Source organism: Gallinula chloropus (genome assembly GCF_964237585.1).
Source record: "Gallinula chloropus genome assembly, chromosome: 14".
Taxonomy (NCBI): Eukaryota; Metazoa; Chordata; class Aves; order Gruiformes; family Rallidae; genus Gallinula; species Gallinula chloropus.
Window position 1 is genome coordinate 369,697 of NC_140099.1, and position 16,912 is coordinate 386,608.

General features: G+C 51.6%; 1 protein-coding gene across 4 annotated transcripts in view; it reads right to left on the reverse strand.

Annotated features, from left to right (window-relative positions):
- Positions 1-259: 259 nt before the first annotated feature.
- FERMT2 (FERM domain containing kindlin 2) overlaps positions 260-16,912 on the reverse strand; it is a 57,052-nt gene continuing 40,399 nt past the window's right edge. For 2 of the 4 annotated variants that reach the window (XM_084270662.1, XM_084270664.1), the window contains 9 exons: positions 16,428-16,562; positions 13,089-13,138; positions 9,562-9,686; positions 8,257-8,363; positions 7,227-7,448; positions 4,858-4,878; positions 4,224-4,348; positions 3,155-3,296; positions 260-1,696 (listed from right to left, as the gene is read on the reverse strand). In XM_084270662.1, the coding sequence (XP_084126788.1) occupies positions 1,523-1,696; positions 3,155-3,296; positions 4,224-4,348; positions 4,858-4,878; positions 7,227-7,448; positions 8,257-8,363; positions 9,562-9,686; positions 13,089-13,138; positions 16,428-16,562 (1,101 nt within the window). In that variant the 3' untranslated portion in view covers positions 260-1,522. The remainder of the gene's footprint in view (positions 1,697-3,154; positions 3,297-4,223; positions 4,349-4,857; positions 4,879-7,226; positions 7,449-8,256; positions 8,364-9,561; positions 9,687-13,088; positions 13,139-16,427; positions 16,563-16,912) is intronic. The other 2 variants (XM_084270663.1, XM_084270665.1) reach the window with 1 other exon arrangement.

A 16,912-nucleotide genomic window follows, 5' to 3' on the forward strand; every position in this document is an offset into this window, starting at 1 on the left:
CAGGGTACTGACCACACATGTCCTGGGCATCATCCTTCCTCACATCCCACCATCTGCCTGGCAAGGGAGTGGGGCCAAAGCTGTTGCCTTGGACTCTCCATCTCCATCCCTGTGTGTGACTTTGGATTTTGATAGCATTTTGTTTTGGGAAAGCTCAGGATAAGGCAATGGGATGGATCCCCACGGTGGCTCTATCCTACGGGATCTGCTCAGGACTTTGCCATAGCGCAACCGAACCACAAACACCTGGAGCAGCAGCTGAATCTTAAATAAAAGATTTGACTTTTATTTAAAATAAAATGCATTTATACATAGTCTTGAAACCACAGACTACAGGAACACAGCACTGGTTATTCCTCAGCATCAGCCAGGGCAGGAGATGCCCCCTCGTTAGCAGTAACGCTGACAAACGGAGGTCCCAACCCCAGGGATCAGCTCTCTGGGGACTTGCAGCGCTGCTCTGAAATGCTCTTTAACTTAGATAAAAAATGTACTGGACTGAAATGAAGTATTTTTGGTTGGGGGGGGGGTGGTTTTTCCCCTTTTCTTTCTGGGTTAATCCCTGTCCCCCTTCCAGCCATGTTATAATTAATGCTGCTATACCGGCTCTATGTGATATTCAAGCTGGTTTGTGAGACTAGTTAAAAAAAAACAAAACTGTACAATTTTATAAAATTTGTGGGGTTTTTGGCGGTTTTTGGGGTTTTTTTTTACATTAGTTACACAAAAACCTGTACTTCATAGACCTTTACTTCATATCATAATGAAAAACGTTTGCATATCATAGGCAGAACAGTGACTATGCTGGTGAATACTACAAGTGGCATAATACAACATGGTGTAAAAAATAAAATAACATTAGAAAAAAAACCAATAATCCCCCCAAAACACAATATAAATGATTATCAAAAGGCAAATTAACAAATAAACCCAGCTCTAAGACTAACAGGAGGTCATCTTGGGGGCCACGGGAGACTCTTCTTCAAGGTCAGGCACCTGTAGCAGTCCTGGTGCAGGTAGTGTGGAAGGAGAGTTGGGTAATTCTACTCATGGGAGGGATGGCTTCCAAAAAGGGGGGTCAATGTACAGAGTATTTTAAAAATAAACCCACAAAATAAAAGGAGAAAGAAAACACTCATGCATTAAACATGATAAATAGACTTCATTCAGATAGGTTAAGGCTCTGCAAGAAGATGGCTTGGAGTTCTCATGGAAAATTGGCTGGTTTAAGTCAGTTCAACTCTTATTCTGCTCTGCCCATCATCAGATTCTGTATCAAAAGGCCAGCTCAGCCTGGATACAGTCTTGTCATTGCAAATTAAGAGAAGTGCTCGTTAGTGTGCACAGATTAACTGGGCTGGTAATGCAAAAAAAATAGAAATTGTCATTTTTTTTCTTTAAAAAAAAAAAGATACATTTCAAGCTTACTTTATTAAGCAGCATATTTCAAAGGACAGCTTTTGTTTTGGAGTTAAATATTACTATGGCCATGGGGTTCCTCTTGGTGTGGCGCGGGAGGGCCTCAGACCCAGCCGCTGGTCAGTTTGTAGAACATCTCCTCGTCCAAGCTCTCGTTCTGGTCCTTGGCGCGCGTGGACAGGAAGATGTACCCGCCGATGAACTCGTGAACCACTTTGCAATCCACCTCTGTGCAGATGAACGACACCCGCACGTCATCCGCGAACTCCACCGTCACCTAGGGGTGCAGCCACAGCGGGTCAGGGTCCCTGGTGCCTCCCCAAAGGAGCCAGCCAGGAAAAGCTCTTCCCTCCTGGTTGATCAGCCTTTTCTGGTAACCCAAGAGCCCTTTTCCCATGTAAATGATGATTTGGACTCGATGATCCCTAAAGGCCCTTCCAACTGGAGCTATTCTGTGTTTTTATGATGCAGAGCTTATTATTTAAATGGTTAGATATGGAAACCTAACCCATAGATATTGGGCTCCCTGGTATAAAAAAGACAGGGATCTCCTGGAGAGAGTCCAGCAGAGGGATATGGAGATGCTGAAGGGCCTGGAGCATCTCCCCTGGGAGGAAAGGCTGAGGGAGCTGGGGCTGTTCAGCCTGGAGAGAAGAGACTGAGAGGGGATCTGATCAGTGGGGATCAATAGCTGAAGGGTGGGACACAGGGGCCCATGGGCAGCCTCTGCTCAGTGTCTGTGGGGACAGGACAAGAGGCGATGGGCTCAAGTTGGAGCACAGGGAGTTCCCCCCCAATCTGGGGAAGAACTGAGGGTGAGGGAGCCCTGGGACAGGCTGCCCAGGGGGTGTGGAGTCTCCTTCTCTGGAGAGATTCCAGCCCCGTCTGGACACCGACCTGTGTGCCCTGTCCCAGGGACCCTGCTTGGGCAGGGGGTTGGACTGATGGGCTCTGGAGGACCCTTCCAGCCCCTGTGATTCTGTGAAATACCTTTCCCTACCTTTTTTTATCCTTTAATTTTTATTACATTTTCTATTTTATCTATATATTAATTTGAATTATCATTATACCTTCTGTTCTCCCTTCACCCAGCGTGGTGGCACCTCTGGGTGGTGACATCCTCTTTGCTCCAAGAGGAGACCGAGCACAGACCTGTTGAGGGCTGGGATTGCTTCCCATCTTGCCCTGCGAGTCTGTTCCTGTTCCCTAAGTTGAGGTGTGACCATAGAAATGCTTTATGGGGTCAGGGGGGCTCGTTTTGGCACAACTGTGCTGCCAACCCAACCGATTCCAGGAGGGCTAAAGCCTGGTAGGGTCACAGTACCGGTTAGATAAATCCTGAGCACCAATTCTGAGGTTTGATTGTTCTTTAGCTGCCTCTGAGAGGGTGCTCAGAGACCATGTGTTAAACATGTACCTGGCTGAGTTAAAGAAAGAGTTTAACTTTAATTTTTCTCCTTTTTTTTAAGGGTCACACTCAACTCTCCCAGCAGGCAGGATGAGCTCTGCTGGCTCTCTGCTGGATCTCTGCTGGATCTCTGCTACATCTCCACGGAGAGTGGAAAAGGGAGGAGGAAAAAGCTCCATTACACGACGGCAGCCAGATGGGCCCCGCTTTAGACACCACTCCTGTGAAACCCTGACATTTCAAAAGCCAACTTCCAATGTAACCCCCCCTCCCAGAGCAGCATCTGTCTCACCTCCCAGCAGCTGAGGCTGTAAAACACCCACTCACCATTTTAATCTCCCAGTTCACGTTCCACTGCTTCATGTTGCTGAAGCGCCAGGTTTTGACGGCGTCTCCGGTGCCGGCGTCCATCCGGATCAGCCGGTTGTAGGCGATGCCGATCAGCTCCTCCTTCTTGCCCCCCTGGAACCTGAGGCAACGGTGAGGGGTGAGTGCACACACGTTACATTCAGCAGCTGAGTTAAGTTGTGAGAGATGTGAGTTGGGTTTAGGAGTTGAGGCAATTAATGATTTTAATTTGTCTGGGTGCACCTTCCCCTGCTAAGGATGTGCTGCATATTGGACCACAGGGATAGTCCTCTCTGGACTGGGGTGATGTGGTGGGGAGAAGCTCTGAGGAAAAGGGCTTGGGGGACTGATGGATGAGCCAACAATGTGCACTTGTAGTCCAGAAGGCTGATGGCATCCTGGGCTGCATCACCAGAAGTGTGGCCAGCAGGCCGAGAGAGGGGATTCTGCTCTTCACTCACCTGCAGTGCTGTGTCCAGCTCTGGACCCCTCAGCACAAGGAGGACAGGGACCTGCTGGGGCAGGTCCAGAGGAGGCCATGAGGATGCCGAGAGGGCTGGAGCAGCTCTCCTATGGAGATTGGCTGAGAATTGGGCTGGTCCAGCCTGGAGAAGAGAAGGCTCCAGGGGGACCTTATAGTGGCCTTCCAGTCCCTTAAGGGACCTACAGGAAAGCTGGGAAGGACTGTTTGTAAGGGCATGGAGTGACAGGACGAGGGGGGATGGTTTAAACTAGAGCAGAGAGGTTTAGATGAGACTTATGAGACCTGAGGAAGAAGTAGTTCTTCCCTCTGAGAGTGATGGATCCCTGGCACAAGTTGCCCAGAGAGGTGGTGGAGGCCCCATCCCTGGAGACATCCCAGGTCAGGCTTGATGGGGCTCTGAGCGACCTGCTCTAGTGAAGATGTCCCTGCTCACTGCAGGGTGGGACTGGATGGGCTCTGAAGGTCCCTTCCCACCCAACACCCTCTGCAAGCCTCTGATTTTACAACATGCTCCACGAATTCAGTCATGAAATTCCCTCCCTGCTCCCCAGCCCGGGCACCGACCTGGCAATGAAGTGCGTGATGCCGAACTCCGGCAGCGACTGCCAGGCCTGGATGAAGCGCATCTTGGCCTCGATGAGGCTCATCTGCGCCACGTTCTGGTGGGCCTCCAGGATGCGCGCCGTGATCTGCGGGGTGACACGCGGGGCCTTAGGTGAGGGGTTCCTTAGCAGCGTCACCACCGTCACCCTCCTCTGGCTAACGACCCGGGGGCTATTGGGGCTGGGTTACGGACAACAGATCAATTCCTTTCCACCCTGGGGCTGTATCTCAGCCACAACCCCTCAAACCCTACAACCGACCGCGCCTGATAAACACGGAGCTGCTTTTGCTTCATGTCTCCAGCCCTCTAAAAGCACAGAATCGATCTGAGCTGCCTGGAGGCAGCAAAGAGCCGCTCGGGTTCGTTTAGTTTTAAGACTAACGAGCGGCATCGTTGCTGGTGTAGGGTTTCCAGCACTAAACCACCAGGGACCATCACAGAAACCAAACAGGGCCCGAGTTTCTCCAGGGTTAGGGAGGGGAGGTGAGGGGAGGGTGGGTTTTGTTAGTCTTTTCATCGCTGTTACCAACCCAAAGGGGATCTAAACTATTTTATCTTAAATTTAGTTTGAATTCTATTGTTGCTGTCACTTACCAAGTCTCTTACATAGCCTGGCTGTAGATGGGCAAGGCGAAAAAAAACCACAACCACAAACAACAAACCAAGAGAAAAACAAACAGAGGAGGCAGAAAGAAAAAAAAAAAGCGATCAGAAATATGGCAACAAAGCAAAGGAAAAGTGCAAATTATCTGCAAACCAAAGGTCAAGCCAAAAACCAAACCAAAACCAAACACATGCACAACTCCTCAGGCAGAAAAGCAGCCAAACTGAACGTGAGGATGGAGAGAGGACAAGCCAGCAGAGGTTTGCTGCTCGTGCCGGCCCTGCCTGAGCACTGGTGTGGTGGTCTTGGCTGGCTGGCACCAGGTAGAGATGGTTTTGGTCCTGAGATAGTTTTGATTTTAGATGGATTTGGTCCTGAGATGGTTCTGGTCCTTAGACTGTCTTGGTCCTTGGACAATCTAGGTCCTGAGTTGGTTTTGGTCCTGCTGGTGGGTGAAGCTGCCAGCTCAGAGAACTATTTGTGTCCTCATGCTCCTCCTCACACCTCTGCACAAACTCAAGCCTGCTTACTCTCAAAGGATGCTTGAAGGAAGCTTGGTATCTCACTATGGGGTGTGTCTATCTGAGATACACACAGAAATGGCAGGGATGCTGCTGTGGGTAAGGTCAGGCGGAGCACACGGGCTGTGTAGGGAGCTGGCCTTGCTCTGGGGGTGGACACCCCTGGGGAGCTTCCTGGGGATGCATCGACCCTTGGGAACCAGCTGGATGTTGCTCTGACACTGCACCCCAGCAAGGCAGCTGAGTGCTGGGATTCATTTATCTGGGGTGTGGGGCTCTTGTTGGCATTTAGATTTGGTGCTCCCCAAACCCAACCTGCCAAGGAAGGGCACGTGGGACCAACACCCCCAGGTGCCTCTGGGGCCGGTGAAGGACCAGGTGTGTCTCTAACTCCTCCAGCCAGGCCTGCTGCCAGTTCCCATTTCAGCACCGTCTGAGGGCTGGGTGAGCTGCTCCTCCTCCACCTCCTCCTCCTCCTTCCCCAGTGCCGGAAGCGGAGGGACCCTCTCAGCCACATTCCTTACATTCCTGCAGCCTCCATCCCTCCAGCAAAGAGCCTCCACACTCCAAGCTCTGCCTCCAGCCACAAATGAAAAGTCTAAATCCCTTCAGCCAGGAGGTCTCCCGGGGCAGCCGGAGTTGGGGAGCAGGGTGAGGACTTGCCCCATCCCCGTGGTCCCATGGGGGTTATTTCTGTAAGGATACCTGCACTGTAAGCAAGTTCTACTGGCTAATATTTTTCCAGGTGCCTCCATGTCACCAAGCTCAAGCCTAGAAGGTATTTTAGATGTTAAACCAGTGTCTTGCCACAGCCTCTCCTCCATCCAAGTGGATATAAAGGCTTATTCAGAGGAATAATAAGGCCTATATAAAACATGACTCTGCTGCCAGGAAATCATCGTGCTGTGCCAATAAAAAAGCTGGATTTTTTTTTTCCTGCTTCTCTGACTTGCAGCCTTCTTCTGGGCCTTGAGAGATCATATATAACCACAGCCAGCCTGGAGCACGCAGGCTGCAGAGCTCCAGCTGACCCATTAAGTCACTGAAAGGCCACTGAGGACTGAAAGGATCTTACTTATTTTGGGGTTTTTTTGCCTCTGTACTGACATATAAATGTCTTTCAGAAATCCATTTCTTTGCAGGGCAGAACAGTTCAGCCTTGTCATGCAGGGATCGAATGGGAGCGTGGAGTTCAAGCACAAGTCACAGGGCAGCTCGAAACGAAGCGACGTTCCGAAGGAGCGGGAAAGCAAAGAGGAGATGGATGCAAACTGCAGCACAGCCAAGCCTGGGTAAAGCAGGGCAAGCAACTGCACCTCCACTGACTGCACCTCCACTGGCCCTGGGGGTTCTGCACAGAATTGGTGCAAGGGAAGGGGTTTTAATCCCAGCACCAGGATTGATTTGGTCTCATTGCCCCTGCACGGGGAGAGATGGTGGGGAAGCTTGCACCCCCTCCCCAAGCTTTGCTGTCCTGTTGCTCAGTATCAGCAGGGGTGAAACCCACTCCCCCCCCACTATTTTAAACCATATTTAAATCTATTTAAACCATTTAAATCTGGCTTAAATATTTAAATAGGTTTGTTGGCCGCTGCCGAGGCCGCGTACGTGCGCCGTCGCGTGGCAACGCAGCGTGATTCAGGCGGTGGGTGCCGTCCCTGGGTGCTGCACTCAAACCACACGTGTCAGTCGGCATTTCCATTTAGTAACCACGTGCATCTGATTAAGGTGGCATCACCCGAGCCATGGAACGTTACAGTTGGTACCATCGGGAAACGGGTGTAGGGTCAGCCCCCGTCCACACCGACGCGGCGCCGGGAGAGCGGGCGAGGACGTACCTGCTTGTTCTTGTACTTCTTCAGGTAGCGAGGCGAGACCAGGCACTCGGGGTTGATGTCGGTGTTGATCTGCTCCGGGATCAGCTGCGGGTCTGGGTTCAAATGCTGCATTTTCAGGAAGGAGAGGATGTTCTGCACCTCCATGCCGTAGGAGCTGTCGGCCATCGTCTTGCCCTTGGAGGCCAGGCGGCAGGCGGCCATCCAGCTGGCGTACTGCGTCTCCTGCACCCAAAACAGAGACCCCGGGCCCGTCAGAGAGGTAGGGGATGCTGCCTTACCCCCCACTGATCCTCAAATAAATCTCTGGGGAGCTTTTATTTCCCATCCAGCCCCTGTGAGATTCAAGCACACTCAAAGACAGGAGGAAGCTCAGCCAACGTGTAGGCTATAACCATGGGACACCGCCAAGGAGATGACTTTCTACTCCAAATTCACACACGTGCTCTGAACATCGAGATCAGACACATTTCACTTGCTGGTTTTTTAATTAACACCAGCTACAGCTACATGGTCCAGAACTGGACCCAGCACTCAAGGTGCGGCCTCACCAGTGCCCAGTACAGGGGCACAATCCCTGCCCTGGCCCTGCTGCCACACTGGGTCTGACACAAGCCAGGATGCCTTTGTCCTCCTTGGCCACCTGGGCACACTGCTGGCTGACTTTCAGTCTGCAGTCACCCAACACCCCAGGTCTTTCTCTGCTCTCAGTGATGAAATTTTGCCATTAATTTCAAAGCAGCACTGCCTGGGTAATCCCACAAAGCTCTGCTGCTGTGGATGCTGGTGAAGCAGGCTAGGTGTAGACCTCAACTTCAAAGAGACACTTCATAAACACTTAAAACCCCCCTAAAATATGTAAATTGGAAGACTGGAAAATTTCACAGACATTTTAGGGGCCGAAAGAACTTAACATGAAACTCAGGAGATGGTTTAAATGTAGAAATGGCCTGGTAAAGCTGTGCCAATGGCCTCCTTGGCCACCCGGGCACACTGCTGGCTCAGGGTCACGTGCCAGGAGTGGGTCACTCACGTTATCGCAGCGCAGCCAGATCTCATTCATTCCCTCCGCCACCGGGATCAGGAGTTTGATGTTGAACTTCTGACCGGAGATGTTGACGTCAGGGGTAACTTCACATCCTGCCATGAAGAAACTGGTGTTAAGCAGGGTGTGAAGAGGGTGGGGGAAAACCCCAAACAAAAAGGGAAAGGACAAGCCAAGTGCATGGCCCAAAGGGTGTCTGACAGCATCTCAGTGCTGCAAAGTCTTACACCACATCTCTGATGGGAGAAACACTCCACCCAATGAGCCATAAACCACATTAGGGGTCTCTTTTTCCAAATGATGGGGAAAAAAAGCAGACCTGAACTGAAAGCAATGCATCCAGAGCTAACAGGATTCATCTCATGGGTCATGCCTGGCCTTGTGAACGGACCTGACAGCTCGCACATCCTCTGCGCCCCTACGGAGGGTATGGAACGGTGGCTGGAGGGGTGCTGACTCCCACCCTGAACCCTCTAGACATTATTTTGGATGGGTTCATCGCTGCTAGAATCAGTGCTGGGGTGTAAGCATCCTGCTTTCAGCATCTGTGGAGAACTGTAAGTGGCTGTATAAACTGCAGGAGGATGGGGCAGCAATGAGCTGAACCAGCCAAGTGAGCCCAGGCACCGCTTCAACGCTGCCTCCTTACAAAATGCTGTCACAGCAGATATGTCCAAAGCTCCCAAAGAAGATCCCAAGGGCTGGGCTCCGCTCTGACTGCAGCCCAAGGTCACTTGGCATCATGTCTGCTCCTGCCTCAGTGGAGGGGAGGGGGGAAAGAAATGAGCTCTCTGCAATTTGGTGGCTGGGGGAGTGGGGATGTTGAACTTGACCCTAAGAAGAGCCAGTGACTGGAGGAATTTCCAAACCTTGTTGTTTTTAAAGCAGGGCTCACAGGGAGTGCTTGACATGCTCACAACCGGCACGGGGGAGAGAAGGAAACAAATGTTTAAAGGCAGCAGAGGAAGAGAATGGTCTGTTCTCTGCAGCACAGCGTGAGCTCCAACTTAACTCTCCACTGAGCTCAGTTCTTTTTGGATAACAACCACAAAAAGGAGAAGGGCAAGTTGCTTCCCCACAGAATCAGGGTTCCCCTTGGGGTGATGTTTACCACGTTCTTGCTTTCTAGGAACTTAAATTTATGCCATGCTAGCCAATCTGACCACCTTCAGTCCTTTACACAGACTCACCCAACCCTAGGACCACCAAGAAACGAAATCAGTGGGAAAACAAGATGCAAGAGGAGCAGCTTGTCACTGGGATAAAAGGCAGCGGCGTCCCCACCACTCTCACCTCTCAGGTTCATCTGGTGTGCAGGGGTCCCGTTGGATTCCTCTTTGCTTTTGTAGCAGGAGATAGAGGTATCTTTGAAGGTGCACCAATATGGCTTGTAGCCTTTCAGTGTCAGCTTCTTGGGCCTGCCAGGCAGATTGTGGGAGGTTACATGTGGTTTAAGCACTTAAAATAAGCTGCTGTACTGGGAAACTCATTTAACCCTTGAAAACCCAGTGGAGGCATCTTGGGATACGTCCAGCCCTGGGATAATCCCTCCCTGGGAGCCCAACCACCAGCTCACCATCGCTTCACTACAACATTGGGTCAAGAAATTGAGCTACAATAGCAAATTTGGGTTCTTTGATCCCATTAACTTGGGCCAGGGTGAGGGGGAGCTTGAGAACCACGTTACAAAACCAGACACGTCCCCAAACCACTGCGAAATCTGCCTGGTTAAACTGGAACCACTCTGCTCCAGCTCTGAAAGGAAGGTACTTCTAAAAGACCTGTCCATCAAGCAGCCACATGAGTAGAGTTGTTTTCTTTCTAAACCCTCCACTTAGCATCAGAAAAGGTTCAGTTCCCTCCTATGGAACATGCGGATTTTACTCAACTCCCAAAAAGCAGCGATGGCTCCACAAAGCACAGCGATGCCCCGAGCCTGTCACCCCCCACCAAGAACCCAGGACCTTCATAGAGCTGTGGGTTTCTTGTCTTAACTCCTCCTAATTTCTCGAAGGATGTATCTGCAGCCACTTCTCACATCCCCATCCCAGAAATGGCTGCTCAACCCTCATCTGGATCAAAGCTGCGATGGCCCCAATTGCTTCTCCACGAGGCTCTGCCCTTCCATTCCCAAGCAAAGGTGTGTTCATGGGGTGGGGGCTCCTCTGGGAAATTAGGGAGGTGGGTGTCTCATGCATCCTCTGACGGACATCTGAGCGGGGGGCACCCACTGCCTCCTCCTGCCTTTCACAGAATCATAATATAGACTGGGCTGGGCTGGGAGGGACCCCAAGGGTCCCAGAGCTCCAACCCCCTGCCACAGGCAGGGACACCAACCTCCAGCCCTGGAGCTATACAAGGTTGCCCAGGGCCCCATCCAACCTGCCCTTGAACACCCCCAGGGACGGGGCACCCACCCCCTCTCTGGGCAGCCCCTTCCAGCCCCTCAACACTCTCTCTGTACAGAACTTCCCCCTAATATCTCCTCTCCCCCTTCCCTCCTCCAGCTTCACTCCAGCCCCTTGTCCTGCCAGTCTCTGCCCTTTAACAAGCTGATTCCCCTCCTGTTCCTGGGGTCCCTTCAGGGACTGGGAGGCTGCAGTGAGGTCCCCCCACAGCCTTCTCTTCTCCAGGCTGACCCAGCCCAGCTCCCTCAGCCTCTCTCCATAGGGGAGCTGCTCCAGCCCTCTGAGCATCCCCGTGGCTCCTCTGACCCCTCTCCAACAGCCCCACATCCTCCTTGTGTTGGGCCCCAGCTCTGGACACAGGACTCCAGCTGGGGAGGGCAGAGCAGAGAGGGACAATCCCCTCCCTGTCCCTGCTGCCACCCCTCTGCTGATGGAGCCCAGGATCCCATCGCCCTTCCCAGCTGCAGGAGCCACTGCTGCTCATGGGGAGTTTCTCATCCCCCCTGACACCCAGGTCCTTCTCCTCAGGGCTGCTCCCCAGGAGCTCTTCTCCCAGGCTGTCAATATGTCTGGGATTCTTCCAGCCCAAGTGCAGCACCTGACACTTTGCACTGTTGAACCTCATTATGTTCACCCAGAGCCACCTTTCCAACCTGTCAAGATCCCTCTGGATGGCTCCTTTCCTTCTATTGTGTCAACCACACCACTCAGCTTGGTGTCACCTGCAAACTTGCCGCTTCCCCTCTTCCTAAAGCTCTGGCCCTGCCCCATGCAAACTTCATGACCACGATTGCCTTTGGAAACTGCCTTCCCCCCCGACAGAACAGGTCACCAACCTCCAGCCAAGCCACCTTTCTCCATCCTTCAGCTTTGCATCCTTCTCTAAAGATGTTTTGATATATTTTTACAGCTTTCAGCTTTTTGGGGCACTCTTTGAAATTTCAAGCAGGGTATTTTGTCCGTCACAGGCAGTAACCTGGCTGGCAGGGGCAAGGAAAACACCCCATATATCTTCAGCAACATATATATTGGACTTATATATGTAAGTACTCATATATAGGACTTAAATATATAAGTATATATATAGGACTTATATACAAGGCATACTAAGGAAATACACTGCAGCTCCTCCCCGGTGAAGCATGATGAGGAAATGTCCAAAGCTGGGCCAGCTCCTACCATCACATCATCTGTGTCAGGTTTCTGGCAGTAAAATATTGCCTGGTCCTAGGTTTTACAGAGTAAATGGCAATCCTGTGCTTCCCTACTGCAGCAGGACAGCCCCAAATCCCAACCTCAGGGCTCACGGATGCACTGGGAAAGGGGAGGGAACCAGCATCTTCTTGCTGGTGCTCTGATTTGCAAGCTGCCTAAGCACATCAAAGCGAAGAGCAAGGGGTTTTCTTTGTCTGCTTGCTCATTTGAGGGGGAATAAACTACCCTCTTGAGCTCCAGCCCTGAAATGCTGCCCCAGTTAAGACAGACCACAAGCCCAGACGGACGTGGAGACCTTATTAATTCTCCTTTGGAGAGGGAGAAAGAGTTTTTCACAACAGAAGCGCCAAGTCCTGGCTCCAGAACCAAGCAACTAATAAAATAAAAGCTTGTTCCTGAGCTATTTCACTGCCCAGAGCTTTTCTTCTTATATCCTATAGCTACACTGTGAAATCCCATCATTGTTTCCAGAACTTTTCACCACAACCTTTGCAGGCAATAACAATCTGCAAAAGAGACAGTCACAGCTGCCAAACTGTTACTCCAAAGTCCAGACACTGCTGTTCCTGGTTTCCATGTGCTGCTGTCCAAGTCCAAGGGAAAAAAACCCACCCCCCCCAAACCCCAAAAGCTAAATCCTGAGTGAGCTGGGAGAGCAGCAGTCAGCTGAACCTGCTCCTGCTCGGAAGGAGAGGCCGGATCCACTGGGATCTAGTCTACTGCAAACCTGGAGAAGTATCTAAGCAAGGTTTCTAGGCTTTGCTCCTGATTTTTAGGATGGCTTGGTTATTTCATGGGTGATAATGGTGTTACAGAACCATTCCAGCATGCACTGCTGGTTATGGGATGCAGCAAGCTCTCCCAGAGGGATGCTAGGTGCCAGGGCAGTGAAAGTGGGAAAACATGTGGGAAAACATCCTGGATTTAACAATGGGATTTAACAACTGATCAACTTCACTATCGATTGAACAGCGTGAAATATTTAGTGGCTGTGCTACAGGATGAAGAAGCAAACTGGTTTAACAGTGAGCGAGGAGCTGTGGTATCACACAGCCATCGCTCAGGGGCTTTGCAGATGAGGTCCCAGTGAGATCTGAAGGCCAGGAGATGAAAAAGGAAAGGGTATTAGGCAGCAGGACCATTAATTATTCACAGGGTTACCCAGTTCCACAAGCGCCTCTTCCCATCAGCACTTACTTGAAGACTTTAATGTAGTCGGCGAGCTCCGGGATGGACGTGATGTCACCCTGAAAAGAGAAGATTCCCTCACTCAGCCGGAGCCTGAGCAGAGCCGGGGGTGGGGCTGGGGGGAAGGGACACTGCCTGGGGAAAGAAGCAGGTGGCAGCTTTGGTGGCCAACACTGGGGGCTCAGGACCCCTCAGAAATCACAGAAATCACAGAATCACAGGGGTGGGAAGGGACCCCCAGAGTCCATCAGTCCAACCCCCTGCCCAAGCAGGGTCCCTGGGACAGGGCACACAGGTCGGTGTCCAGACGGGGCTGGAATCTCTCCAGAGAAGGAGACTCCACAGCCCCTGGGCAGCCTGTCCCAGGGCTCCCCATTCACTTCGTGGGGAGAAATGAGCAGAGACAAACCTATGGCACAGAAGTGCTGCCTGGAAACCAGCAGAAAGGTTTCATTTCCCCTTGAGGAACTCCAGCTGCAGCTGAAGCCAATTCTCTCCCATGAGGTCACTGGTGGGGTCACACCAGCTCCTGTTTGCACCCGGATTTTTCTCCTAACTTGGGGTTTTTTTCCAACAAAAGGGAAAGCTGCTGCTCTGCACCTCCACAGGGAACTGGGAAAGGGCTTCCTGACAGTCCAGAAAAGCTTTTCCTCCATTCCCAGCTTCTTTAATATTGACTTTAGCTTCACATCTGGGAGGAGCAAAATATACTGGGTGGCACTTGGAATTCCCACGAGCTCCAACTAAAGGGTTTTCAAACGACAGGGGGGGGAAAAAAAGCAAAGGCAGCTTCCAGTAGCCAGAGAGTTTACTTTCTGTCTGCAATGAGCAATGCTGTTTATAGATACCACAGTGAAAAAAATGCAGAATCTAAACAAACAATCCAGTAATTGCCCATTATCCGTATTCAATTACTCGAGTGCATCTGGAAATGGCTGCTGCTAGCAATCCCTGAGGGAAGGGATGGAGGGGTTTTGATCAATCACTCTTGTCTTCACAGAATCATGGAATTACAAGGTTGGAAAAGGCATTTAAGCTCATCCAGTCCAACCGTCCCTGTCCTGTGCTAAACCAGCTCCCTGAGCACCTCATCTCCCCTCTGTTAAACACACCCAGGGCTGGGGACTCAGCCCCTCCCTGGGCAGCCTGTGCCACAGCCCCACAGCTCTGCCAGGGAAGAACTTTTCCCTCCCAGCTGAGCTGACCCTGCCCTGGGGCAGCTTGAGCCCATTGCCCCTTGTCCCATCTCCTGTCCCCTGGCTGCAGAGACCATCGCCCACCTCTCTGCACCCTCCTGGCAGGGCAGGGGAGGTGGGGAGAAGGTCTCCCCTCAGCCTCCTCTTCTCCAGGCTGAACACCCCCAGCTCCCTCAGCTGCTCCTCAGAGGATTTGCCCTCCAGCCCCTTCCCCAGCCTGGTTGCCCTTCTCTGCACTCGCTCCAGGACCTCAATGTCCTTCTTGTAGTGAGGGGCCCAGAACTGGACCCAGCACTCGAGGTGCAGCCTCACCAATGCCCAGCCCAGGGGCACAACCCCTGCCCTGGCCCTGCTGCCACGCTGGGTCTGACACAAGCCAGGATGCCTTTGTCCTCCTTGGCCACCTGGGCACACTGCTGGCTGACTTTCAGTCGCAGTCACCCAACACCCCAGGTCCTTCTCTGCCTGACACCTTTCCAGCCCCCTGCCCCAAGCCTGTAGTGCTGCTCAGGGTCGTTATATCCCAAGTTCAGGACCCTGCACTTGGCCTTGTTAAACCTCATCCCCTTGGTCTCAGACCATGGATCCAGTCTGTTCCGGTCACACTCCTATCTGTTAGGAATTCTTTCTTAGGACTGTGCTTCAAGCCAGGTTTTGCAAAGCAATGATTAAAAATAAAGCTCTCAGTGATGAGATTTTGCCATTAATTTCAAAGCAGCACTGCCTGGGTAATCCCACAAAGCTCTGCTGCTGTGGATGCTGGTGAAGCAGGCTAGGTGTGGACCTCAACTTCAAAGAGACACTTCATAAACACTTAAAACCCCCCTAAAAATATGTAAATTGGAAGACTGGAAAATTTCACAGACATTTTAGGGGCCGAAAGAACATGAAACTCAGGAGATGGTTTAAATGTAGAAATGGCCTGGAAAAGCTGTGCTGTGCCAAGGCTGTCCAGACCTGCTGCTTCTTCTGTTTTGGGGCTTTAACATTCTTTTCCAAGGTGGAAAACCAGTGTTAAACCAGCATATCAGGAAGAAAAAAACCCACCCTCAACGAAATCCTCTGTAATCCAGTCACAGCTCACTCCAGACTAAATAAAAATAGGGTTTTGTAAGCGTAAGTTATTTCTGAAAATCGCTGCAGCTGTTTCAGATCCTGTCAAAACGTCACCAGGAATTAGAAATGGGGGAAAGAGAAACCTCAGCGTGAAGAATTTGGTATTTTTTTGAAAGTTGGTAGCAAGAAGAGAAGCTAAATTAATTTTTAGCTGAGTTTTCCATGATTTCATCGGGATGGTGGCTTGGTGCAAGGGGATCTTACGGTCCCAGCAGGAGTAATTCAATATTGCCCTTGAGCCTGTGGTGATGCAGAGCTGGGTATGTGGGATGGACTGGGGTCTCCCTGCTAAATACACTTCAAATACCCCCCAAAATAAAATCACAGAATCAGAGAGCTGTAGGGGTTGGAAGGGACCCCCAGAGCCCATCAGTCCAACCCCCTGCCCAAGCAGGGTCCCCGGGACAGGTCACACAGGTCAGTGTCCAGACAGGGCTGGAATCTCTCCAGAGCAGGAGACTCCACACCCCCTGGGCAGCCTGTCCCAGGGCTCCTAAATCTGTTCTTATCCCTCATCAAATGAAGCCTTTGGTTTAGTGTGTGCACGTGCTCAAAGAGGTTTCAATGCTGCATCCAGGCTTGGAGCAGAGCTTGGTGCTGGCTGTGCTGGATACAGCTCAAGGGTCCCCCCTCCCACTGGAACAAGCCCTTAATATTTTAAAAAAGTATGATTTTTAAGAAAAATATTATTGGGTTTGGGTTGAACATTTCTTCACCAGGCTGTGGGCCACTTTCTCCTGCTGTATGAGGAGAAATAAAAGGGAGAGAGGAAGGAAATAAAGAAGGTTTAAAGAAGGCCTGGAAGATTTCCCAGCTCTGGATGATTATTCGCACTCCATGCAAGGCAAAGAGGGGGTGCTGGAGCCAAAGAGGGGATGCTGAAGCCAAAGAGGGGGTGCTCAAGCCAAAGAGGGGATGCTGAAGCCAAAGAGGGGATGCTCAAGCCAAAGAAGGGATGCTGGAGCCAAAGAGGGGATGCTGGAGCCAAAGAGGGGGTGCTGAAGCCACCCTGCCGCCGCGTGCCTGCAGCCCTTACCAGGATCGTCGAGGTTTTGCCACCCTCCAATGTAATCTCCAGATCTGAGAGTGCAGCATCCACCTCATCCACCTCCTTGTCGCTGTTGTTCAGGTGGTTTTCCGAGGACATGATGGACAGCTTATTGATGTGGTACTGCAAGGCAAGGCACAGCGTTTCACCGCGACGGCCCCGCGACCTGCGCGCTGCAGAGTGGGAACGCCACGCCGCACCCTCTGTGGGGGCAGAGGCTGGCAAGCGCTGAGACCTGACTGCAGCTGAGGCAGGAATGACTGGCTTGGTTGTTTGCACTCTTTTCACATGGTCACAGCTTGGCTGAGGTTGAGAGGGACCTCTGAAGGTCATCTGGCTCTAAGCCCTACTCAAACAGGGCCACTGACAGCCACTGTCCAGTTGGTTCAACCCCGTGTCCACCAGCACCCTCGAGTCCTTTTCCTCCAAGCTGTTTCCCAGTGGGGTAGCACCCCCCCAAATGTACTGGTGCC